Raw genomic sequence first — 27819 nt, 5'->3', positions numbered from 1 at the left:
TACTATCTACATGTGTAGATAGCTGTACTCTCCGTTTGATATGATTTATCTTCATTGAGACTGAAAATCTTCTTACCAGAGTTTTTTTTGGTCTCTCTGCCTTGAATCTACTCTCTGCTCTTTGGAGTCTCTAAACACCAGCCCGTCACCCCTCCTCTGTCTCTTTCTGGCGTTTCAAAGCTACACAATAGAGGTTGGCAGCATAAGTGAACCACTGAGAAAGCCGTGTTGTTTTTAACGTGTGTTGCATGTTAATATATTTTCTCTGGATGTTTCTGTTGGATCTCTTCTCCAATTAGCTTTGAACTATTTGAGAACGTAACTATAAGTCTGTTGAACTGCTTTTTTGCCTTTATTACAAGCTGATTACATGTACTCTGGATAATCCAGGGGCATTTTTCACTCAGCATGAGGCCTCAAAGCTGAGCTAGATTGGCATCAAACAGTCAAGATCAGTCTGATTCTCTCCATTGTTAACCTTAACACTTCTCTCCCTTGCTTTTATGCCCATCGCCACAGGATATTCCTGATAACTTCTGTATGCTCTGTTTAGTTTTATTGCATGAATTGTCTTGCTTCAGCATAACCCTTTAACTCCTATTACTGCCTCTGCACCTGCAATGCACCAACACCAGTACAGTAGATCTTGTCTCTTGTATTTTTATACCTGCTGCTAGATGGGGCCTGGATTGTTTTGGAACTTCCCTCCCAAGGCTGGCTGCACGGTTCCACAGAGCCTCCTGCAGACCATGTACGTAGGATTGTGAAGCCACCCCATAACGTACCATACCGTGCTGCACAGGTCCCTCCCGCCCTCCCGCCCGCCGCCCACAGCCAGCCTGTGTGGCTTTCCATCCGTTCCATTCTGTCAATCAGTCAGTCAGTGTTTCACACATCCATTCTGCAGCGATGGGCCAAAGCCATTAAATCCAACAAATATTCATCCTCTGATTACTAAACAAACATGCATGGGACAGCAACAGGACAAGTGGTCCATCTGCCATCTGACAAATCTATTCAGCAATCGCTCTCAGATCAAAGCAGATACAGGAACAGATATTAGGGATTAGCCTGAAACTACAAACTCCTCTTATATTTACAAGAATCTGTTGGAGAGATTTCACTCTTCAGAATCCTTCCTTTCATTGTTTTAGATGTATAAATGCCAGGCGCTCCAAATAAGGATAGCATTAATTCAGTTTTGTCTGCCCTTTTTAGCTAAATTGACTGCTTTTAACTCAGCTGTTAGCTCAGACCAGCTCCTAAAGGAACAAATGATGACTCATACTTTTCCGTTTTTTCCCCCTGAAAAATGCTCAACAGGAGGAAAGTGCTCCTAATGGCTACATTAGGAATAATTTTGTGTTACTTTACAACAATCGAGCTGCAGACAGAAGAGAGGCAATGAAAATGGACTTACCCTGTGAAATAACCAGTGCGGAAGTTTAGCCTCGAGGTTTAGACCCTGGATTACATTCCTTAGGCCTCCCTAGTGCAAACACATACTTTAATTTTTTGTAATTTATTTATGATGATGATGATAATAATAATAATAATAATAATAATAATAATAATAATTATTATTATTATTATTATTATTATTATTATTTAATTAATAATTATTTTATTATTTTATTTATTGTAATGTTTTCACAACTTTTAATTTTAGAACTTAAACTACTGCTGCTACTATCCAAAGTCAAACCAGCACTTCAAGGAGTTCCAGAAGTACAACAAATAAATGAAAATAATAATAATAAACTAAATAAATAAATACAACAGTGAGGCAACTATCACTGCCAGTGGGATCAAATGGGTTGCCAGCAGCCGCTTCTCAGCATGTTCTCATCCCTAAGTCATCCCTTACCATCGCTTCTTCATGCTGTAAGAGTGCATGAGACACACTGGACCAACAGCACTTTGTGAAACTAAGAGCAATGATGCCGTAAACACACTGATAGAGTCTAATTAGTAGCTAAAAGTAAGGACTATAAACAAAAAAAGGGAAAGAAAAGTTAAAAGCCTGATTCAACTTCTACCATCTACAGGCATCAAATGCTATTGTGGTATATTACTAGTATTAGAATATTTTCCACTGAATTTCAACTCCATTTTGAGATGCATGTTTTTTGTTTTTGTTTTTTGTTTTTTTTTATGTGTCTGTGTGTGGCATATGTAGCAGCAGTGTCTTGCTGGTCTCTGTGTGGTTAGAAAATCTGTTTTCTAGTGTCATTACACCAAATGTTGGACCAAATCTTGATAATCGACGTAAATGTTTTTAATTTGCTCCTAATCAGCATCAAGACTTGATTCAGTTTGACTGAATGATCTCTGAGTGAATCTATTTCTATTGATCTATGGAAGGCGTGTCCAAAGGCCCTGAGGGCTGTTATCAAGGTGCCCAGAGCTTTCATCTTATGATGTTTTAATTAAGTCCCTGATGAGGATCATGCTCCAAATGATTTGAACATTTACATTTTCTGTCAAGGTTGCAAACCAAGGTCTTTCCAGTAAACTCTCATTAAACCTCCATTTAGTCTGTGCATAGACTGCTTGTATAAAGCTAAAGCTCTGTACATTCCGCAGGTACTAAACCAGTCTTACAGCTAATGTCTTTAAATTAATGGATTTTATCATGATGTGAAAATGACAGAGTTTAAAAAACACATTAGTGGACACAAGAGCAGATCAAAGTTATGAAATGGAACAGAAAAGGTAAACAGTTGGGGCATAAAAATAGTTCAGAATATAGGAACAGAAATCTTTAGGTCTAGAAATGTTTGCAGGTCAAAAATAGTCTAAATATAAAAAAAAATCCTGACAAAAGCCTGATCCTGCCATTAAAACACCCTGAAATATTTTCCCTATATCACCCCTAATGGAGAACTTGTTCCTTGGTCTGAAGCAGAGTTTGCTGATGTTAACGCAGCACGTAACACTGTAGAAAACTGACCACTGATCATCCGGTATCAAGAGACAATTGACCTATGGCTAAGCCACGCCCCCTCCACTCACTTGAACAAACAATGACAATTCAGTGACAGGTGCTATGGCAGGTGTCACGGTTGGAGACATTTCACACGACGCTGTTGATGATTTTGGAGACAGAAAAATCCCAGATCATCTTTCAGTCACCAAAAGACTCTAATCTCCACTTTGGAGGGAAATATGAATCATTTTATTGTTGAGAAGGTCGATAAAAAGCTTTAGGTACAGACTAAATTTACAGCCCCCAATGTTATCAAACCTGATAAACAGCATCTGGTTAGCATCAACATCACAGACAACAAGTCAGAGGTTCAGCATTGGTCAGGACAAAAACATAACCTCCTTTTTTATCATCTTTACCAAGAGTGTGTCTCTGTTAGTTTGAAGCTACAGGATTTACACTGAATCATTCAGGACAGCGTTTGACAACCTTTGTTATCTCGACTGTTACAGATAAGCTAATGAAGCTAAGCTTCAGAAGCTAACATTAGCTTAACTAGAGCCCTTTGGACAATAATTAACAATGATGTACAATCACTAAAGAACAAAAACTAGAACAAAACAGGCCAATGAACTCCCAACAGACAAAGAGATGTGGTGAACAACTTAGCTAGCTACAGATGTTACACATAACTTCTTTCCAGCAAAGTGACGAAATGTTGCTTTGGATATGATGCTAACTCACCAAGAACAGATAGAGACATCCTTTTAACTTAAATCACTTTGAGTTGATGTTGTGGTGAGATGCAGCTTACAGAATGGTGCAAAATACACCCTATCACCCGGCCTCTCAGGAGACCTCGTGTTGGAGTTGCGTGTGCCCCATTACCACTGTTGAACCATTTTTGAACTTAAAATCTCAGAAAAAAAACATAAAACTGAACAAAAATTGACTTCCTGCAATGCATTTCAATGGACGTGTGGGAGAAATGTCCAGGTGTATGCACTGGGATCGACTGATTGCGTTTGAGGGCTGAACTTAGCTATAGGTTTTGATTTAATCAGTCTGTAATGATGGCGTAAGTATGTTGTATGTATGAAATCACTAAAAGAATAGTTAACAGAGCATTCACAGGTTGCATGGATATGTTGATATAGATCACTTTCTGTGCCAAGAGGAGGAGGAGGGGGCCGTGAGGCAACTATCGGTTGCTGTAAACTGAAATCTTGATAGATTTCACAGACTTCTACGCTCTTGTCTTTTAAAACTACTCCACCCAGAAAGCAGAGACGGCCTGCACTGTCATCACACACATTTTCCTCAGTGTGTGTTTTAACAGTTTCCCATCAGACACTGCTGGCGTAGGTACAGGCTGTCCTCTGTGGGTGTGTGAGTCAGTCCAGGAGGAACTGCATGTCCCACACATATCTGCATTCATATTATTGCATTCCTGTCGTGAAGTCAGTGTATTATATCTCTGTATAATTCAGAGTTGTGTTGGTGTTGTAATGCTGAAGCTTGATAGTTAGAAAGTGTTCAGAACCACAGGACGTCATAAAGTGTTGGAGAGCAGGAGATCAATTCTCTAAGTGGTTCTGCTGCTGACATATTGGTTACTAAATGCTGCTCTGAGCCGATCTGTGGTCACTAAAAAAAGAGTCCATTAAATGCAGGAGTGCACTCCAGGGGCGCTGGATCTGTAGACGTGGATTTCTCCCATGAAGAGAGGTTTTTCTTCTTTCAAATAGTGAATACACATATTTCTTTTTAAAAAAATCCACAGGAAATCAGGATAGAGATCAGTTTTTAGATAGAAAAGTGATCATAGATCTGACATGCATTAATTATTGGTTTGTTTGAAGAGAACAAAAATAGAATCCTGTCATGTCATTGTGCATCAGACTAAAAATAACCTCACGTGTTTTTTTTATCAACTCTTCAACTTCCTTTCAGCTCCAGTAAGTGTTGATGAGATGAACTCTGTGGCAAAAAATAAAACTAAAGCATTCACGAAAAAGTTGTCCCACTTACTCCCACGAGTGGAGAGTAACTCCTAAAACAACATTTACCCACATTTATTCGGAGTAGTTTTAAACTTGAACAGCTTAAAGATGTACACACTGGAATGATTGTCTGTCTATTCCGATCACGATCATTTAGGATTTTTTTCTGGTCACATCTCTTCCTGGAAGACGATGGGTCTCCTCTATTCTTCCAGTTTTTAATAATGCGTTGGACAGTTCTTAACCCAGTTTTAGTAGTTTCTGCAATCTCCTTAGATGTTTTCTCTGCTTGATCCATGCCAATGATTTGACCCTTCTCAAACAGACGAACATCTTTTCCACGACCACGGGATGCGTCTTTCCACATGGTTGTTAAAGAAATAAGAAGCAGCTCATTGAACCAATTGGGGTTGAATAACTTGTCAGCTGAAAAACAACCGCCCATGCTGTAACTATCCAATAGGAGGCTCGTACCTATTATCTAAGTTAAATCTTGGTGGCAACTTTTTTTTTTTTTTTTGGCCAGGCAGTGTATATTGAGGCAACTTTGATTCTTCACCAATATCCAGTGATCCTCAGTCTGGTCTAGATGGTTGCTTTCTCACCTCAGACAGATCTTTTACGCATAAAAACTATGGCTCTTTATAACACACTAACCTGATTACATCCCTTAGACCTGAATCTTCCACACATTGACTGTTAGGAAGCATCTGCTTTCATGTGTGGTTGTGCTTTATTTAGTAGTTCTTCCCTGATACATTTTGATTGATCAATATTCAGATTTTCATGTTCAGAGTCTCAGATAAGTTATTGCGGTTGTTTATTCTGGGTTTGGTCCATTCTTATTGGTTGCTGATGAAACCATTTGTGTCAGAAGGAAGTGACTGTGGCTTGCTCAGGAAACCATTCATCCCCTCCACATGCTCCGCTGAGCTTTGCTTCTGGACATCTGCTTGTCCGTTTGTTTCAGGAAGGACTCCGGCAAATCACCCATCTTTCCTCAGTGTGCTGCTGGTTACCACACACTGTCTGCCCGTCTGCCCTGCTGGCATCCACCTGCAGCCCTGTGGGCGGACCATAGAAACACAGCAACTAGAATGGACGTGCGGTTTCATTTTAAGGTGTGGCTGCCAACTGTGCCATTCAGCTTGAGCCAAATTCATACGACTCACAGTGTTTGAATGAAGGTGAATACATGTAACATTTAGTCTTTGCCTGAAGTCGGTGACCTTTTACTGCTAGCTCTGCTTTTGATAATTACAGAAGGTCATCAAAAGAAGAACAATCTGCTGTGATTCAGGGAAATTAGGATTTGTGGCTAAAATAATCTGTATAAATATGTTTACCTTTGGATTTTCGTTGTAATTTTATACAAAGCTCACTCTGAGAGTTTTGAATCCAGTTAGCATCTTCATTTCCTGCATCATTTTCTAACTGCTTAGCTTGGGTTGGTTCATGTTATCTGAGAAGAACAGGTGCAGCACTAGAAACCCTGATGTCAGCTTCTCTGGGTTAATGTGGGTTTCAACATCAATGAAAGTTTCTCCTAAACTTCGATGCTGTACGAATCCTCTGCTCAGCAAAGTCCCAGCTGTGTGCCAAACAAGGTCATAAATACAAGTGTGCTCATGCTTATGAAAAATAATCAGCCAGTCTTACACATTTGTCTTATCCCTACAGAACCCTTACTCCAGTCAGTGATCTGGAAACATTGATAAATGGTGCAAACTCACAGCCTCTGCTGTGCATTTGCACAACAGTAGCAGTTTTTAGCTGAGCCACTGAACTACACAGATCACCAGCTGCACGACCCAACTGTTGTTAACCCCACTAGACCCATCATGGGGAGATCTCATGAAGATTAACTGCTGCTGAGCCCGCCACAACTTTTTCCTGTAATTTCCTATAATTATGAGATACCAGGGACCAGTGGCCCTACACACACTTTTTAAAGGAAAGGGATGAACAGAAAAACCAAAAGTGCTGTTTGGTGTGTTTGCCAACTGGGAGGACATTTAAGCATGCATTTTGGCTCCTCAGAGGGCATTTCTGTGTGTTTTTTTGGACCACCAGAGGGGGCTGATACCGTTTATGGCTGAATATCTGGCTCTTTGTGTTCACTGACACCTCTACTGGGTATTATGACAAGTTTTCATCATTAGGCATGTACACCCATAGACTGAAAAAACATGGACGTAGTCTCCTGACGTCACCCGTCTGTTTCTGAAATGGAAAATGAAGCACATCGGCTATAGCGGCCATATTGGAAGTGACTGGGGCTTGGTGTACAGCCTGTCAGTCATATGACCTGAGCTGTGCCTCTGATTGGGGGAGCTCACGATCTTAATTTCCTCTGAACTGCCCAGTTAGAAAAAAATTCACCCCCGTACAGTGTGTGCGGATAGTAAAATTAGTGATTCAGACAGGAGACGTTTTTCGATTCTAGCACTTCAGTATTGTCTCATATTCTTAGACCGGAGGTGGCTACTTGTGTGCACCACAGAAATAACCAATAAACCATTTGCTTTGACCAAGGGGCAACAAAGGGTTTAGATCATTAATAATCTTTTCATCAATAATCTACTGTGGCTGGTGGTTGATGTCAGACTATTTGCAAAAGCTACAACATGAATGCAAAAGCCACAAGAGGAATGCAAGATGTAAAAAATCGAATGCAAATGCCACAACACAATGGTAATACGGCCACAACAGAAGTTGAAAGAGGTTACTTATCCAAATGTACACAGAAAAGTTGTAAAAGTAAGTAAATGGTTAGCTTCATCTAAATAAAGCTTTGTAGGGGTGTCACCTTGTGATATCCTCCATAGAACTTATATTTCTATATTTACGTTAGCATTAGAGCTGTATTTATCATGGCTTAAGTTACTTACTTTTACAACTTTTCTGTATTTGTTAGGAAAAATTGTCCTCTTAACTTATGTTGTGGCTGTACTCCCGTTGTGGCTTTCCCATTTGCGTTGTTGCCTATGTAAACTGGCTGACACCTATTGGCTGCAGAAAGGCAGGAAACCACATACACACCAAGCCAAAAAAAAATACTTTTACAGCATTAAAAAGCATATTTACAGCCTGGTTTAAAATAATGGCTTGGTTCTGAAAAACTAAATTAGTATCGGCACACACTGAACAGTAGTGGATTATTTTTTCTAACTGCAGTTTTGAAGTTATTATAATTGTTTTATTGTCGAACAAGAGTCAAAGCTCAGGTCATGTGACTGACAGGCGCCCTGTAGCTGTTAGAAAGGAAGCTCACAGCCTGTGTCATATCCAATGTGGCTGCTTCCATGGATTGGCTTCATTTTGTGTTATGAGGAACAGACGTGGGACGTTGTGGAGACTATATGCATATTTTATACAGCCTATGATTGTGATATCTGACCATGGGGTCCATTCTGGCTTGGTGCAGGTCACTGGTCTTTTGGGCCATGATGGTGGATGTTAAGCTGCATTTTTATACTGTTGTGAAAAATTTACTTACTGACTGAGTGCACATTTTTTTCTGGATGCTTCATGAGGCCTCTGGTCTTGATATCATACAAGCTTTCATAAGTACGAATACATCCAAGGCCCATTTTACTTTGGAGTTATTACAGGAATGAAAACCATGTCTGATTTCAGGCCGGTGGAGATTACAGAGATTACATTTGAACACATCTTGACTTCAGGAAACCAACAGTAGCTTTACCAGGAGAAAGGAAAAGCTAGTGGGATAAGTCTCATACTAAAATCAGCCGGGCTAAGGAGCACACCCTTTCACATCACGACTCTGGACACCACTGTGAGCTGAGGCACAAACAGACCCCTGAGTGAGAGTGTTGTCCTAGGTGTGAACTCCCAACAAGGCCACTGGACACTCCCTGAGTTTTCTGCATTTCTTTTGTTTCTCCTCAAAAAGCTCATCCTGTGCTATGAAACCAAAAAAGTTGGTGGAAAACACTCAAAGTTTGATCTGAAGTTGAAGCAGTTCCTCATTCTCCTGATATGGTGTACATTACACTGTCAGAGACTCAAATCTTTCACCGAACTGCGCTGACACAAATACTTTTTCTGCCAGGAGAGAAAGTGCTACTCATGGGTTTTAGTCTCAAGCTGATAGCTGATATTTAATATTTAATCTTCCACTTAGACACTGATATCTCTGCTCTGGGTAGCTGTTTAGCTACGGAAGACTTCTCTCGACATCTAGCTATTAATAATTGAAATTTTCATTTCAAACTGTGGAAAGGGTGTAGTGACTCAGGTTTTGAGACTCCGGTAGGCACTCTGTTTCTGTGAGATAACGTGTCCTGAGACAGACAGACAACCTGTCCAGGGTGAACCGTCTCTCACCCAGCGACAGCAGGGACTGACTTCAGCCCCTGAGGCCTCAAACAGGAAAAGACCTTTTGATGATGGATGGATGGATGTGAGAGTGTGTGTGACAGTCTGTGAATCAGCTCATTTTTCACATGTGCAAAGACCAACAGGAAGAATAGACTGCTCCACAACAAACAAATCAATCTCTTACACAATTCAGGCTCCAAGTAGTCCAATAAAAGTGGATTTACATCAATTATCAGATTGTTTGATTATCATAAGTGAAGTTAGTGTTGGAAAATAATATCACACTGATTAAGATTCACTGTGCTTTTCAGAGCTGACAGAGATTCTTTGAGTCATGTTGTGAACTTATCCAGCACTTATTCTTTGGCTTGAAGCTACCGTACAAGGAAAACTGCCAAAAACTCAGAGTCAGCAAAGTGCAGTGAGGACATCTTATAGCATAACAGAAGAAGAGACACGTATCTGTGTCAGGCTCTTAAAATGCCAGCTCTATGTGCTTACAGGTAGTCGCATCATCTCTGAAATAACGTGCTGATTTTTGACATTAACACTTGCTACCAGTGTATAGATGACTTTTTGACAGTTATTTACAAAAATATGACCTACCCAACTTTAAGATGTGTTCAAATGCAATCTCTGTAATCTCCACCTGCCTGAAATCAAACGTAGTTTTAAGCCTTGTAATGACTCCACAGTTATTTGGGCCTCAGATGTACAAAGTTCAGGACACTGTTAAGACGCTCAGCCAACATGTCAGCATGACAACAGAAAGTAAAAGTTTTGATTATCTTTAGCATTTGGCTCTCAGAGATTTTGTTATAAGACTAATGTTTGATGAATTGAACTGGAGAACAGGTGATACAACCACAGGTGAATCTAAAGTATTTGTTTCTTCAAGGTAGGGTCTGCAGAAACTTTTGTTACTTGTACTTCAACATGAATTCAAACTGGGCTCCTCCTCCTTGGCTCAGTGCCAGCGGCAGCCAAGAAACATCTGGACACAACCAACAAACATCAACACACAGGCAGAGGAGGGGGGTCGAGGCTGACACTGACACAGAAGCACAGAGGCCCAGAAGCGATGATTGAGCTAGATGTTTTTTTGTAAAAGTTAACATTTTATTTTTTAAGAAAATCCTGCAGACTCTACCCTTAAATAAGCACCTAAGTATGAATGCTGAAGCAGTGTGTTGTCTCTTGCGGATTGTTGCGCTGTTTGTGACCCACTTTTAGGAACCTAACAACTCTGCATTGTGTTTTAATGTTTTAATCAAAAAGCACAAAATTACAGAAAAGATTGATCAAAAACATAACAAAAACCTTGGTAACCTGGCTTGTCAAAAACTTAAACAACACAAGAATAACTACTTCAGATAACAAACGTAAACATGTTATAAGACGAGGCAAACACGCATAGAGAGACACAGAGGTCCTACACATGAGGTAATGGGGTACAGGTAGAAACAGTAAAGGCAGGGACAACAATAACAAAGGCAGGAGACACTTCAGGGCAGGAAGTAAAATAAATAAAATGAATAAAAATTCAAAGATGTCTATCTCATCAACATAATTAATAGTTTCTTCAAAAACCTGTACAAAAATTGGAGGAAAAAAATTATTCTTCCCCCTCCAGGATTATGATACCGAGGCTGGATAAAATTTCACAACGATGCTACATGTTAGATTTTTGTTCTGGAGGCTGCTGCATCTTCTTTTTTCCAAAGTACTCAACCCTCTGCTTTTTTTCTGAGTCTCAGGTCTAACCTTGTAGTTGGTCTCTGCACCATGTCAGGCTCTTCATCAGGCAGGAGGAGTGTATCAGTGGTGATGTGTGATCACAGTCAGGGCAGGTGTAGTAGGATGCAGGCGTCTTTGGAGGGCAGGCATCCTCTTTGAAGTGTAGCAGCCATATGTCTCATTAATACACATGAGCAGAGTCAGTGACCACACTGACCCCTGGAGAGAGTCGAGTCAGCATTTTTACTCAACATGTTGGATGAAGAATATTCAGTTCAGAGTGAGGTTGTATCTTTGACACGGCTCTAAAGCCGTCGGGACATTGTCTGCTCTCCGTTCTGGTACCTGTCTCCAGTTTCCTTTCTGACTTCTACCCCCCGTGCTGTCTCTGTCCTCTCTGACTCAGACTCCTTGTGCTTGCAGTGTCTTTCGGTATTGATTCAGTGATTGTACATTAGATCAGTGTTACCCAACCCTGGTCCTGGGGACCCCATGCCCTGCATGTTTTAGATGTTCCCTGACTCCAGCACACCTGATTCAAATGATCAGCTCGTCATCAAGCTCTGCTGGAGCCTGATAACGAGCCATTCATTTGAATCAGGTGTGTTGGAGTGGGGTAACATCTAAAACATGCAGGGCAGGGGGTCCCCAGGACCAGGGTTGAGAAACACTGCATTAGATCAGATGCTTTCCCTCCACATTGCTGTTTGATTGAGTTCCTGTCTGACGGAGGCTTTCTAAAGCTTCCCTAGTTTTGCCTGCACCCCCGCGTAAGTGGCACAAGTTACCCACTACTGTGTAGACAACTGGGAGCCAAAATAAAAGCTCCAAGCCTTTCACAGACTGAACATAGGAAAATAAAAAATCTTCTTGCACTTAATGGCAGCACCTGCAGCCAAATAACTCGTTGCACTTTGTTGTACCAACTAGGTTTTTCCTTCTGTCTAAACCCTTGCTTGTGTCGTATGTTGCAAAGCGTCTGCTAAATGAATCTGTAGAACCATAGAAAAGTGTTGATGTTCATTCATGCGGTGCAGACTTTCGAGACCGTCCTCCCTGACATTTCAACAAGTGGCTCTAGAAAAATCTTGCTTTTCAAAACTTTTGTTGTAATGTGAAACAATAACTCTGCTGCACTGAGTACAAAGGGTTATGTTCAGTGGAAAGCCTTTAAAAGATTGCTATGCACCAGAGATGTTTACAAGTCTTTTCTTGCAAGTCCAAGTCAAGTCTCAGGTCTCTAAAAAATAAACCTTATGAGGTTTTGTCATCAGCTGATATCCGGTCTACTAAGAATACTACACAGCTTCATCTACAAAAAGCATTCAAAGCGTTTATTGTAGTATTATCACCCCTATCTGTTAGCATACAGCACCAGTACTGATTAGTTGTTTGCTACATGATCCTATCTGGATGAGTTTTCAGGTGCCTGATTAAATTTGTTGTGGTGGATCCGACATCTTTGATCTGGATCCTGCAGACTTTTCAGTCAGCACTCTTTTTGTTGGTGCCGTCCTGTTTGAAATTATTATAAACACATGTAATGACAAATGGTACAGCAGCAGCTGCAGGTCTGCTGCTGCTCGCCATTGTTGTAGTCTGATGTACAAGTGATACCCAAAACATGAGAAACTTAAAACTTTTATAAATTATTTAGTCAACACAAAAATAATTTAGCCTTATCTAATGACAAAGTTTGCAGCCGTGCTGAGATTATTATTTTTTAATTAAAAAGTAGTTTATATTTGTTAGACTGGCTGATGTACATACTACATTTTTATGCTAAAATCATACACTAGAGTATCTAGTACTAGAGTATAGAGTATAAATATATAGTTACTCATAGTTGTTAAAGTAGAGAATGAAGTTAAAGAACATAAATGGTCATAATTTGTACGTATGCACACTCGAACCACCCCTACTAATGTCACTGGTGGTTTTATTTTCGAGGACTAGGCTTTTAACAGCTGTGCCACCTTCTCTCTCTGTCTCCTGTCACTCCACAAAACCTTCCTACAGTAATAGGTAACATACCAAATGGCCGAGAGGAGTACTGTTCCAGACTGGCTCTACTCGAGAGCGGTTCAGGTGAAAAAGCTAATCAGAAAAGGTTATGATGCCAACTTGAAGAATATTGTGGTGAATGCTGCCAAGGCATCTTACAGTGTACAAGAGGCCATATGATACCAAGTCACAGAGTGTGATGTGTGTGCAAAGATCAATGTTAATGTTGGCTTTATTTATAGAGCGTATTTAAAACAGCCAGCCGCCCACCAAAGTGCATGGACAGTTAAAAGGCAAAACAATAAAAACAATAAAAACTGCAAAACAATAAAATTATAAAACATTTAAAAGCATAAAACAACAACATAGATAGACATAAAAAACTCAATAAAAGTGGCTAACCTGTGCCAAAAGCCAAGGCAAACAAGTAACTCTTTAAAAGAGTTTTAAAAGAGGAGAGGCTATCTGCAGTTGAAACAGTTAAAGGTAAAGCATTCCACAGAGTGGGAGCCACAATTGCAAATGCTCTACCTCCTCTGGATTCTTAAAAATAGCATGGAACATCAAAAACAATCTGGTGGGTTCCCGAGGGAGAGACGGGTTAGCTCAGAAAGAACGTCTTGAGAAATATTAACTCTCAGTCAAAAAACATTTTGCAGACCCAAAGTGGCCAGTTTTGCAATTTTGCAGCCTCTTGGGTGCAGAATAAAATATTTCTTTGTGATCAATCAAGATATTGTCATCAAGAAGCTTTTTTTCAAAAATTCTATCCAGGAAAAGGAGGTCTTCTTCATGTCCATCTTAAATTTTGATCAATACGGTATTATGAGTCCTATATATCTGGCGAGTCTGGAAAAATGTCTTATTCAAAGATAATTTAAGAAAAGTGATGTTGCTCAAAACAGAATTAAAAAAAAAATCTTTAAAAAAGATTGGAAAAACTAACTTGTGAAGTTTCAAGAAATCAGAATAACACCTTTTCTCAAACAAGTGGATTATTTTTAGTTCATTCTGTGTGAGACATGCTGAAATGAAAAGTGCATCACATAGGATCTGGGTGGGCCTCAAACACCAAGTCTCGCCCTGACAGCCTCCAGAGGGCTGGCCAATGAGAGAGAAGGGGATATCTGGAGCCAGGAGCCTTAAAGATACAGCAGCTAAAACAAAGCATTTAGACAGTGGCTGAAAAAGGTTTTTCTTAAACATCAGAGAAGATAAAATGGGGATTTATTTGAGCTGTAACACAAGATATGACCAAATAAAGACTGAAATAGGACAGTACCCTCTTCCTAAAAGTTTTAACATGCATGCAGTTATCTGAACAGAGCCCTGATCCAGATCTTTAACAGTGTTTTTGATTCAGTCTTCCACCTGTTTTCCCGAGCTCATTGTGTTTATGATGATTCACTCCAGTGTTTGGATTTGTGCTGCTCTTACAGAGATGATATCCTACCTTCTGCTGACTTTGCTACGTGATAGCTCTGAGCTTGCGATGGCTTGGCTGAGGATTCTGGGTGTGAAGTGAGATGTTTACTCAGAGCGAAATGCACGTATTTCCCAATACAGATGTGGAAAATCACAACCAAACCCTGATGTTATGTTAATAATCTGCTTTAGTTACAGTTCAGGGTGACACGAGGTGTGATCACTGCAGCTGTCACGGTGCTGATCATTATAAAGCTGATGTAAGCACTTTTAATCCGTCTTTGAACGGCTCAGTGGATCACAGTGATAATCAAAGGCAATGTCCATGGAGTCTTGTAACCCTAGACTTTCGGGAGGACAGGGAGGAAAAGAAAGCAAAGAGAAAGGTGAAGAGGAAGGTTTCTGATGTCCAGCTGTGGGAGGTGTGATTTGGCTCGGGGTCAAGCAGAGCCAAAAGAACAAAAGAGAGGATTGTGTAATCTACTGCAGGAGAGGTTAGCACAAAAAGGCCACTTCAGTGATGGAAATGCAAAAATGAAAAGATGCTTCGATGTCAGCTCTGCTTATAAATAAACCCTGCTTTAAACACACACAGAGATAAAAAAAATGAAGTGCTTCTTGTGAATGTGATGATAAGAATACAATTAAAAGCAAACATAAGAATGTGAGAGGTGTAATTTTTACCAGCTGGTTTTATAAGATGGTGGGAAAACAGTGTGCGGTGTAAGAAAAGCAGCGAGGAGAAGGTGAGCCAGACAGGATGGGACCAAGCTTGGTTGTCATGGCAACCCTGTCTGAATTAAAAGGAAATAAAAAAAGAAAGAAGTGAAGGAAAGAGAGAGAAGAGAAACGGGGACAGGTCCATTTTGTTCTCAGCACCAAGCTGCTGGAGAAGCGGACTGTTTTCTCCCTAAAGCAGAAAAAAAGCCCCTCTTGTTCTGAGAGAAAAGGCTCCTTGTGTTGGCAGCGTGCCCTCGTAGAGGAGCACAGGAGAAAACAGGCCTGTAAATAACTTCTCACCCACTGACACTTTGGCTGCCTGTGCCGGGCTGAGGAGAGGCTTTGAAGTCTCCACAGCAGAGAGCAGACTGATGGCTACACCGCTCATGCCTTTAAACCGCACAGAGGAGGTGAGATCAAACACAAACACACTGTCAGGTTTGGAGGATCTGGTTGGAGGAGATGGTGTGAATCAAAACGAGTGAAAGAACCAAACTTAAAGAGGGGGTATTATGCTTTCCCATATTTTAAACATGGATATTAAAAATCAAAGCTGGATGTTATGTGCAGGTTTTCAAACCTCTACATATTCATATGTCATAAGAAGAATCACTCAATCTGTGTGTAAACTGTTCCAGAGGGCCGGCCAATCAGAGGGAAGGGGGTCTGTGAAACGAGGGGCCTTAAAGCGACAGCAGTGAAAACAGAGCTTCCAAGAATCTCTTTTGGGATTCCAACTCAACCTTAAGCAGCTGTCTGCAGAAATGGTGCTTCAGTGGAAAACCTTTAATGTACGACAACTTTGGAACTGACAGTGGCTCCTGTGAAGACAGTCCAGGTTTCCCCTTCCCATCCTTTCTGATTTAGGGTCAGCACACATCCCAAATTCACATATTGGTCGTTAGCACACACCCAAACATTTTCACATCAACCTTGAGAATCCAGACAAATCTGTACCCAAAATCAGGGAGTGCCCAAGGTGGGAGCTTACCACAGCCTCGTTTCTGTGCCTTTCCCCTTCCCCTTTTACACATGCCCCAGGACAAACCAGACCCTGATGGGATACAGATCATTCACAACCTGAACACATTCACAACCTGAACTCTGCAAGTCTCTCTTAAACCATGTTGGGGGTGTTGGCAGGTCAGCATCTTGGATGACTTGACCCACTTTCATTTGGGGACACTTATGGAAGTAGACCCTCAGCCAGTGTCCAGGCTGCCTGGAGCCCTCTCTGCAGACACAGCTGGAGTCTGGAGGGGAGAGGGTTTAGAGAAGGGTTAGTGGGTGGGAATGGAGTGGGGAACAGTGTTGAACCAGGATGAACTATTGATGGAGCCAAGGACTTCCTTTGAGGTGGCATGAGTAATGGCCATTCTTTGCCAATTTCATGTCTGGCCTCTGGAGTACAGAGCACGATGATCTTCTCCCAGGTCCTCTGGTCTGTGGCACCTCACCCTTTTAGAAGTCCCAGAGGGCAACCCCTTCATGCTGCAGGCTTCATTCAAAAAGCAATCATGCTCAAGCACGGCACGGTTTGTTGTATGGCCAGTGTGACCGCACCTTAAGGTTCACTCAGCACAGTGACCACACTGCTTCTGCCCTGAGGTTTCTGGGATACACTTTCCTGGTGAAATTCACCAACTTAAATGTCTTCACACAGACCCGTTTCGCTCCAGCTGTTCCTTCCTTTCAGTGCCAGGTCCAGCATCATACTGCAGATGAGAGGACAGCGATCAGATAACAGTTGCCTTACTCCGGCAATGCTCCCACAAACTTCTCCCACACACCTCTTCCCTACCCTGCAGCTGAGTGGACACCACACCCCACCACCACAGTCTCTCAAACAGATGACTCATCCACCAAAACAAAAACGATACAGGTTTCTACATTGGAGATAATCCTAAAGTCTATCATAGAGATTTAGATTTATTCTGAGCCGAACATCTTGGTCAAAAGAACCATGTCTGCAGCAAATCCCAGAAATGAGGTAAAAGTTCTTAAAGGACTTTAATATAGAGCAGAGAGTTGATTAGGTGGAGGTTTGGACCCTGTAGTGGATCTGGACGGACAGACAGAACCACCCAAATAAACAAAACATCAACAGTGCACCATGAATGATCATACCAAGACTTCTAGTTTATATAAGGCCTTTTTGATATGATTTGAAAAAAACACTGACCTACAAGCCAAATGCTGGACTAACGGACTAAATTTCTCATCTTGTCTTCCTGAGAAAGCAGCTTCCCTAGAGAAACCGTCAAACCGCAACACCCGTTTCTTCCCACAGGCTCCAGTGTCGTCATGTGGCCAAATATAGCCGCTGTAATGTAATGGTAATTGATTTCACAACCAGATACCTTACATAAGCATGTCAGAAAGAGAGGGTGAGGAAAAAGAGCGGTGGTAACGGGATGATGGGAGGATTACAGAGGAAGAAATGAAAGTGAAGGATGAGAGTTAACAGAGGGTTAAGAGGGACGCGTTCAGGCTGGAAAACAAAGAGCGAGGCTGTGGGGAAGGAGAAGTTGGTATGAAAATAACTGTCAAACAACGGTGATGTTTGAAAATACAAAGGAGGGAAAACGCAGAGGCAGCAAGGAAGTGTTAGACAAGCAGAGATTTACAAGCAGAAGATGCCAAGAAGAACAACAGACACGATGCTCTGACAGAAATAAAGCTTTTATTCTATTACCAGGGCTTTCACCTCATGTGGCCTGCGAGTATCAGTACAGCGTATCTACATGAAATATCTCATTATGTCCACGGTGACACTGCATGGAGTAATATGAAAGAGATAGTTGAACACGATGACACCACAGGGAACCATCACCTGACTCTGAAGGCTGCTTATTAGCACCATGGCCTCCACTGTCGCTGTCACAACAGACTTAAGAGTACACAGACACAGCTGGTGACGAGCCAAAGACTGACCATATGTTCGCTTTGCTTTCTCACTCTCTGGTGCAGTTGCAGGATAACTTAAAAATATAATTCACAGTTCACAGGTGGATCTCCTTCTTGGGGGTTTGCTGAGTTTTGTGGTGATGGATACACAAATAAGCCTAAGGGGAGAAAATGTTATGAAAGGAATGCAAACGTGGAGAGATCACGACGTTCACGGACGCTCCTGGAGCTGGTATGTTAAATAAAAGGAAGCAGTTATGTAAGAATCAAACGAGGGAAGAAACCAGGATTTATGGAGGTGAAATGAGGATAAGGACTTAATCCTTTATATTTATCTTACGTCTCCATGCTAGGCGCTCAGCTCTGTGCTTGCTTGTGAGTGTGGGCTGTGCTGAGCTCTTTTATTTATCTATTCCCTTTCTTGTGTTAATCATCCAATTATTTCGTATTTTATTACTGCCTCAGAGAGTTTATGAACAGTATTATTCCCAAGTGCCTGATTCTCCTGGTGAGTGGATACTGCTACTTGGCAGCAAAAACATACCGAGTTTTATGCTTAACTATCAACATAAAACTCAATAATGGAAACAAGGTTTTTACTGGATGTTCTCATTTCCTCATGACTGGGATGATTTAGAATCAGAACTTTGAAACAGGCGTTGGATTAAAAAAGAAATGAGCTAGGTGCACACGCTTATACATACAGAGTACAAACACAGCATGGTACTCTGTTCTAAAAAGGGTTGTCAACTGACGAAGGGGAGTTGACCACCAAAAAAACGCTTTTTAAACTAAACATCATCACTTTTATAGATGGTAAACAGCTCCCAGGTTTGTGAAACAGCAGTGAGTGGACAGAAGAGATCAGTAAGTGGAAAGATATTAGGTAAACAGACGTTTTTAGAGGAGAAATATAGCGTGTACCCACAGAGGAGTTTAAACACTCAACCGTCACTCGATGCTCATGACTGCATTATCTTTGGACACTGACCAGACTTTGACAGACCAGGATGTAAACATGAGTCAATAAATCAGAAACCCTCCCAAACCATAAAAAGCACACAGACTGCTGAGTCTGAGACCTGGGCCTTTGTGAAAGAACCAGAAAACTACGTCCAGAGAACTGCACTGAATCAGAATATTAATGGTTGAGTATTTCAGGGTTAACAGACTGGTTCATCATTTCCTAACATTCACTAATTTTACTTTAATCCTGAAATCTGTTTCTGTTCATCATCATTTATAGCTTCAGTTGTTATTTCCTCTCTATACTGAGTCCATGTTTGGTCAGAACCTCAGCCCCAAACCAACTTTTTCATTAGAAAGGCAAAGTCAAATCTATGTATATTAAATATCAGAAGTTAATGTTGCTTTTTTGGAGTACAACCTGATTAATTATGGTTGGACAAAGAATACACATTTAATTACGCAGCTGCAGATGTCGCTGGTGTTTCAGTGTAAAGTGTGACCACGCTAACTGGTGACTCTCAGTTGTTAATCACTGATACTGACGTCTGAGAATCGCCAGTTAGCATGGTCGCTATTAACTCCAAAACACTCTGTAATCGTCCAAACTTGATAGACGTTGCCCTGTGTTGTATAGTATCGTGTCTGACAACTGACCACAGAACAACCAGACATCTTGATGTTGCTAACAGGTTGAATTTAAAGCTTAAAAACCACTAAATCGTCTCAATAAATAGAGCTAAACGCTGCTTCTGCAGTCAAGAGGCGTGCACACCTTTATAATGATGTAGACTGGTAATCCCTCAGTACAACTAGCTCCATTCAGGCCTGAATTCAACCCATATGACATAACCTTTTTTTCACATTAAATCCTGGATTATGAATAGGAAAATAAACAAAAGTTTCAAGATCACTCATAAAATCCTCACTGTGCCTCAGAGAACAGTCATCATGTCAGAACTCAACAACAGACATTTCATCCAGGAGATGCTCAGAGCTGCACCCCGAGCTGGAAACATGAAACTTAGAGAAAGTAGAGGCTCTAAAAAATGAACCACTAATGGTACCGCTTCCAGAGATGGTGTGAAAATAGAAGTTTGAATATTCTGATGCCAAAGTTCCTGGTTACCCCTATAAAATAAATCAATTTTATTGACCAGTGAGAGTCAGACAGTCCACAGAGCCCAGGGAGGGCAAGGCCAATTGTCTGTTTCAGACAATCAGGAGCAAGTGTTCATCTTAAAAAATAAGGATTTGATTGACTTTCAGGAAAAATCCCTCTAGGTTTTCTTCCAGGCTACACAAAGCAATTTTCAACAGCAAGTTAAAAATACAGCTGTTACTTTCATGGATTACATGTTTTTTTGCACTCTTTAAGGACACATTCACCAACATCGTCTAAAGCATTGTCTTAAATGAATTCCAAATAAAGTGCTCCAAAGTTTTTTCAGATCATGGTGAATACTTCTTTCATTTATTTCTCAGGAAGGTTGTTGAAAGGGGACTTTGCTCCCCTCAACACCAGGTTGAGAGCAACAGTTTGAATAAACACTGAGCTCTGTCTAACTTTAGCTCAGTAAAGTAGTGTCTGCTTAATAAAAACAGGCCTCAACACTTCAGCTGAAGATAAACTGCCATCAAGAAACAATGTCATGAGGTCTAGAGCACAGTGATGCAGCATTTTCAGCTTCCCCTCAGATGACAGTGTGTGTGTTTTGACCTGTAGTTTGTTCTTTATGACTGTGTTATTGCTAACTGAGGCTACATTAAACACAATGCCTGCATACTGGATGGTTCACTCTTAGTTTGACTGAGTTATTTTGCTGGGTAAACATGGGCATTTTTTCTACAGACCTGCTTTTATGAACTTCATTGCTGAGCTAAAGGAACTTAAAGGCTAGCTAGTTATGGCTGCTCCATGCTATGCACCTTTCTCTTTCAGTGGAACAAATAAATAGGGTGTTATGAAGCTTGTTGATTTCAGTGGGTTGGCTTGGAAAGCAAAAGTCTCCAGATTCTATCAAAGTACTGATGGTTTCTTGATATCAGGTCAAGCTCTGAGGTTATCAATCAGAATTGAAAAGTATGAAAATCCATTATGACATTGGTCAGTGGTTTTTCTCAGGGATAGGCGACAAACAAAAAGCAATGGAGCAATGGAGGAAAGACAGAGCCTTCAGACAGATTTACGGGGAAAGTGTAAGAACAGAGGGAGGAGGGGAGGTGTTGTTTGCTCTCTCTTCACAATTTAATACTCCTCATGGCTCCTTTCCCGTGGCCTCAGAAAGGTCAGACTCACCCATTTAATAAATAAACTGGTCACAGTGGAGGAGAGCAGGTGAGGACGAGGACTGAAGAGAAGGAGGAGAGAAAAAGAAGACAGGCTTAAGGTAGAGACTAAGAGGCCGAAGGATGTAAACACAACTTTATACAAGTTTCAGAGGCTTCAAGAGTCATCATTATCTGATATAGTAGATTCACATCACTGATTTTTAAAAATAAAAATGCAAGTTTGCACAAATTGATAATCATAGTTGTGTTCCCTTAAACTGAGGTTGGATTACCCGGGAGATCTTAAAGATGATCGGCATCCCATGTAACAAAAGTGTGGTAAGATTTTGGAAGGCTGTGTTGCAGTTGTGATGTAGTTACCTTAAAATTGCCAAAAATGATTTGGCAATGATGCTGCTTTAGGTGAAAATAGTCTCAGTTTGATCTGCTTTCATCATTACTCTATGGTTGTTTTTAAATGAGTAAACTAAGTTCTTTCAAAACTTTGTCAACTGATGAAATTAAACAAGAACAGAACAGCTTAAATCGGGGCTACACCCTAATGAGTTCCTCTGCTCTGTCATTCAGTCAGACATCATATCTCAATGTATATCAGTCCAGTCCTTTAAGGGGCTGTGAGGAATTTCAGAGTGATCTTGAAAACGTCTCCCTTCTAGATATATACCTGATCGTTATCCACACTTTAAAATTAGATTATCAGCGCCAATTTTGCTGGTTACAGGTTATTTTAAGTTGCTTCTTCTTAGCTTCCTGATCGGGTCAAGCAGGACCAGAATGATTTAAGGCACGCCTAGGTCTTTATGACGACACCACGCTAGCTGACGAACTTTAGTAGTGAGAAGAGATTAAACACAGAGATCTGGGTTTTTACTGCTGAAAACAATTTCTGTGATTAATTTTGTAGTGATGGTGAACACTGGAGCCTAACTGTCAGTTGGAAAAAGGACAGAAGAGCAGAAGAAAGATAAACAGGAGAGAGATACAGCCCGAGCTAAAGGCTAACACAGGGGCTGATCTGTTTTTGCTAATGTTGATTCCAACCCACAGTCAGCAGTTATTCTGCAGTGGTCTGTTCAAACTTGAGAGTCTATCAATAAATGAAGAGTGAGGTTACGTTAGCTCTGATTGGTAGATGACTGGCAGGACAGAACCAGGATTCACTAACGTTATACATTACAGACATGTCTTAGAGCACAGGGCTGTGGATGTAGCTAACATGTAGCCGGCTACCATAATGTTTGCTTGTTGTCACGTTTTGAACCATATCACTACGTAACTGTACTGATAAATCCCTTACCTTGGCGCATTGTATCCAGTAAAAAGTTGTCTTGAACAAAGAAAATTTGTTTTGATCTAATCTCCATTTAATTCCAAAACAAACACGTGCCTCACTAAAAGTAATTTATGACAGTATGCGGAGACTCCAGGCCACAAGGTGGCGAGGGAGTGAAATCAAAACAGATCCTCCTCAAAGCATCTTTAACACCACCATCTTCTGAAAATTGCTCACCCGTCTTGAAGATTGCAGATTCGTCTACCATAGCCAACAGATTCTGTACCTTTGAATTTTTCTCTTTTATTACTTACTATCGACACAACATCAAACCGACCAGGCTTCTGTCTGATGGTTGATATTACAGTTCTAATCATTCAATAAGAAATAGGTCCACCTAGGGCGACAGAATGTGGATCCAGTATTACACACACTGTATAGAAATTGATTTGTCCTTTGTCCTCTGGCTCTGCTTTGGTCTCTGTGATCGATTTGCAAGTCCTGGCAGTTCTTTAAAGGGTAGGATAACAAATAAAATGTCTTTAACCTTTTCTTCTGAGTCAGTTAACTTTTGTTCGAACAAGCCTTGAAAATCAAATGTTGAGCTTAAAGTCTGACTCGCGCTACAGAATTCTCGGGCAGATTTGACCCCAATTTAGCCCTCCCAACAACTGGTGGAGAGATCTGGTCCAGGACCAAGCTCAGTCCTAATGTTCTGCCCAGTGGGTGAGGGATTGATCATAAGCCCAACAATCGTCTCACTGACTTGCTGGAGCCACCTTGATCTTTTCAAACATGTTTGATATTAATCAGGATGATTACTCTACTCACATTCACTGAGGATGACAACAGCCAATCAGAGAGAGCCGCCTATAAGGGACTAGAAATGACCAGAAGTTATCAGAGGCTAAATGTTGTCTGCGTCTCCCCAGCCACGTCTTCATCCAGTTGTGTTACATCTTCTTTTTCATTTCGTTCACTGCAAATAACAGCCACAGCCAGCAGCACCAAACTCACCTCCATGTTCTGTGCCTTTGTTAACATTTGCTGCCTCGTGAGATGACGTAGGATACGGCCACGCTCTCTCTGGTCCGATAGTCTGGATGAAATCCTGTAGTATGTGCTGGTCATTATTTTCAGATCTTGTAGTGTGAGCGTGTTTTTAAGATTTGAGGGAAGATAATCTGTGATTATCCTTGTACACCCTTGTGTGATACAGCTTGATTTTAAAGTCATCACGCACCTGGAGGTGCAGGAGATACATTCAAGCCTTTTTTTAATGTTATTATTTTTTTTTTCAGATTGGCTTGGTCACTTAAAAAAAAGAATTATCTGTCCGTAAATACTTTCTAATGGTGTGTTACAACCCCAATCCCAAACAGAAACACTTTTATCTGAAGTTATGTATATCTCAGGCTGGAGGGAACAACATGTTTGAATGCTTCTTTAATATGAGGGGAGCTCATCTGGACTCAGAGACACGCACCATCTCTCTGTTAAATGTAACCCTGTAGCTGCGTTGCAGAGCTCAGTGAAGCTGTGTCAGGTATTTGTCCTTTGAGGAGATCCACGTTTGAGGCTTTGTATGCCTTTGTGTGCAGTGGCTCTCACACTCTGGGGTCACACACACACACACATAAACACACACTTCATCAGCTGTGCCTGGTATCTGGGCTGTGTCTTTATAAGAGCATCTGATAAAAACACAGATTATGCTGTGCAACTACCAGGAAGAGAGAGAAAGAATAGGAGGGTGAATGACAGTGAGGGGTCAGAAAGATAAACACCATGTGAGCTCCAGATACCACCTTTATCCAGATACCGCATTTATCCAGAGCTGGTTTTATTTTTCCTGCTGTTCAGACGAGATGTCCCTGTGAGCATCTTGTGCGCCCAGTTCAGTGGAGGTGAAAGGAATGTTGTTTATGCTGCACAAAGGACAAAGAGTGAGTGTTGTGTCAGGTAGACAGTACCCAGGCTCAGACACAGAGGGACAAGCTGCCATGAAGTCATCTTTGACCCCAGGAGGAAAAAACAAGGATCAACTTCACTATACAGAAGAAAAGAAATCTATTCAAAGGCATCAGAAGAGCTTCAAATATGAGACACCAGCAGAAGCTGAAGTATCTGGCAATGCATAGTTTGCAAACAGGGGTGAAAAGCGGAGGAAAGCGACTGATGGAGGGTCGAGTGGCATGTGACCTGCTGCATCACCTGAGAACAACATGAATAACATTCTTGGCTCTTAAAGAAACAATCCTAAAATCCTCACATGTCTTAGCTAACTGTCTTAAACAAAGACAGTATGGACAGGCAAAGAAACCAAAATCTGGATCAGGACTCAGCTTGTCGCTGACTTGGCCGACCTTGATTAAGTCAGGTCTTGACCTGTTATTATTAACACAACATAACATAAGTTTTCTCACTACTTAAATGCTGAGTTAGAGAAACTGAAAGGCTAATCCAGCATTAAACCTTATACTTCAAAGCTTTGGGAAACAATTGCACAGTAGAAAAGGGGCCACTCTTAAAATGTGGTGCAGCTTATTGTGAGGAGATACGGAAAAAAAATTCAGTCATTTTACCCATGTCAAATATTTATTAAAAAAACAACAACGTAAAAATGTGAAATTAGGTCCAACCTCCAGAGTTCACTCATACCACTTGTGGTTATAACCAGCCTTCGACAGCAACAAAACAGCCTAAAACACAAATGCTCATCTCGTATCATGTCTTACAAGAGCAAAGATGGGTCCACATATTTTAGTAGTCCTACAAAATTCTACCTGAGTGAAAGACAAGAAAAACCCGAAGCCGACTTCAGCCTGAGCTGACGGTCGTGTTGTTGCACTGCAGCCCATCTTTGACTACACTCGGATCTTGTCACAACTCCATCTATTTGCTTGCAAGTTGGATAGAAAAAGTCAAAAAGTATGACTAGCTGCCGCTTGTTTACCTTTTGATGCATTTCACACAGTAAACAATCAGTACCTTCAGTAAACTCCCAGTTAGCTTTTTAGCTATCATGAGCAGTTCACAGCTACGTTTCCACAACACGGAAAGCCAACCAACACTCTGCATTTTAAATGAACTATGTTGCTCACCCATTGATGACTTAAGTCCTCACAGGCTGATAAATCCAGCTACAACCGCTGTTCACCTTAAACTTTGACATCCAGCTGTCCTGGCTGCCATCCTTGCCATCGAAAGAAAAAAAAGGTCATCTGGTTCTGGAAAAGTTAAGTGATGTCCTCCGTTTCTTGAAAGTTAACTGCGATCTCCATTTATTGATAGTTAACCGCTGTCCTTTTGTTGTGTATTTCTCCATCAGCTGAGCTGAAGTTACATCTTGGTGCTGTGAGCCTGCGCATGCTAACCAGCTACGCCTTCCTGTTTACCTCATGAAAATTCAATTAGCCATGTGCTGCTTGGGAACAAGCAGGATAATCACTACCAGGTATCCGCACAAAGAAAGTTGTTCATATAAAATAAAAATAATACATATGAAATAATAGATAGAATAATATAAAGTATTTTTCTATATTATTTTCATTAACTTACACCGTGCGGCTGATCCATAGGGTGTAAGACAGACATTCCTCCCAATACTATGGTGGTTAGTTCTTCTCACTGCTCTGATTTAAACATACGCTAGTTAAGGAGCTTTTTCCACCGCTGTAATGGCTGCTCTTCAACTCGTGGGGATTCTCAGGATTGGTCTATAGAAGACATTTTTGTACCAGGCTGCAAACATGTTTATTTCTGCTGTGAACACAGCTTTTGTTTGGCTTGGTGTGTGTGGTGAGCCAGCCTCTGGACTCTCCATGAACTGCAGATTTTAGCAGTTTAACATTGTCTCATTATTGTAAGATAATGCTCCTCTTTTTAACACAAGAAATATCCATCACTAGCTATTCACATTGGGCTTGGTAGCCTTCGGTTTCTTTAAATGTCATGCATGCTGACCACACGTCAGAAGAATTTCTGTTGCTGATTCCAGACAAAGCTTTGCTGTATGCACACTTTGTGTGGACAGAAAATCAGGCAGAGCTGGCTGCAGTGTAATACAGGAACAGTCCAGCAATCATCTGCCAAAGAGTTTGCCTTCTATTAATTCCTGTAAATAGATTTGCAGCAAGCAGCTGACAATTCAGTGTTAGATATTGCTCCATTTTCACTCCTGAGGTTATACACAGGTTATATACAAACACAGGCTCAGCTGGAAGTCATCAGTCACTCATTGCTGGCACTCAAAGCTTTAAAAGGCTCTTAGGCTGTAGCTCAACAGCAGGTTAGCCATGAACACCTCTGCTGAGCTATTCCTAAAGTTGTAGTTAAAATCTGCTGAGGGAAGTTATTGTTTCAGCTTGAAAAATCCCAGATCTCTAAGCCAAATAAATCTTTAGGAGAAACTTCAGCGGGAACAGTGTGTGAGGACAGTGAGCCATCACAGCTTCTCTGTTGAAAAAAATAAAACCACGCAAATATCTGTCGTTGTTCTCTTCCAACATTGATTCCCAAATTAACAGCAGAGTAAATGGTCCCAGAGCATGTTATTTAATGTTAGGAGAACAAAGCAGTTCCTCCGTTCCTCCACGCTGTGTCAATAGAGACTAAATTTAACGGTGAGTGTTTGTGGGTGTGTTTGCTGATGCTGTCGTGGTGCTCCTCTCAGCTCTAGTGTTGGCGGATTGATGCCAACCTCGAGCACTGTTATTGGACTGACTCTGTCTGACCTCGGTCTTTGTGTGAGCTGATGTGGAGGCGGGGAACAGTGTCCTTAACTGTGCTGTATAACTGTGAGTGCATGTGTGTGTGTTCCTGCTAGCACAAAAGGCCAGTTTGATTGGACCTCTGAACAGCCTCAGCCCTCTGGTCTCTTTGATTTAGTGGTCTGTGCACTTATAAACTCCTTTTTTTTTTTTTTTACAGCGTAACCTCGGTCAGTAAGTGTCTTAGTCAACTCATACAAGAGTGTGCCAGTTCAAAAACAAAAAGGCAGAAAGCACTAAAATGAGGTTACAAACTGTTGTAGTGGGTTTGTGGTAGAGTCAGCAGATCCAGATTAGCAGCTCAGTCCCAGCTCCCAAAGTTGCCAACAGGCAAAGTATTCCCTGTTATAAAAACTGAACCCCGGAATTTTTAAACTTCCCAATCTGTCCTGAGACAGAGTCAGGTGTGTGTATGTGTACAGGTGATAGTGCTGATGGTACCTTACA

The 27819-nt window shown here is 41.1% G+C and overlaps 2 protein-coding genes across 8 annotated transcripts in view; both read left to right on the top strand.

Moving 5' to 3' along the window:
- The window catches only part of LOC141796179 (NACHT, LRR and PYD domains-containing protein 12-like), a 600880-nt gene that overhangs the window by 47985 nt on the left and 525076 nt on the right, over nucleotides 1–27819 (top strand). The gene's annotated exons all lie outside the window — the stretch shown is intronic.
- The window catches only part of ndrg4 (NDRG family member 4), a 73782-nt gene that overhangs the window by 3177 nt on the left and 42786 nt on the right, over nucleotides 1–27819 (top strand). For 4 of the 7 annotated variants that reach the window (XM_074676924.1, XM_074676925.1, XM_074676923.1 and 1 more), the window contains exon 2: nucleotides 678–751. The exons of the other annotated variants lie outside the window; for them this stretch is intronic. In XM_074676924.1, the coding sequence (XP_074533025.1) occupies nucleotides 678–751 (74 nt within the window). The remainder of the gene's footprint in view (nucleotides 1–677; nucleotides 752–27819) is intronic. 7 annotated transcript variants of the gene reach the window in all.

This window comes from Halichoeres trimaculatus, unplaced genomic scaffold, assembly GCF_033239565.1.
Source record: "Halichoeres trimaculatus isolate MK-OKI-2021-1 unplaced genomic scaffold, fHalTri1.1 fHalTri1_scaffold_10, whole genome shotgun sequence".
Classification (NCBI taxonomy): Eukaryota; Metazoa; Chordata; class Actinopteri; order Labriformes; family Labridae; genus Halichoeres; species Halichoeres trimaculatus.
This window is presented reverse-complemented; position numbering and strand designations above follow the sequence as displayed.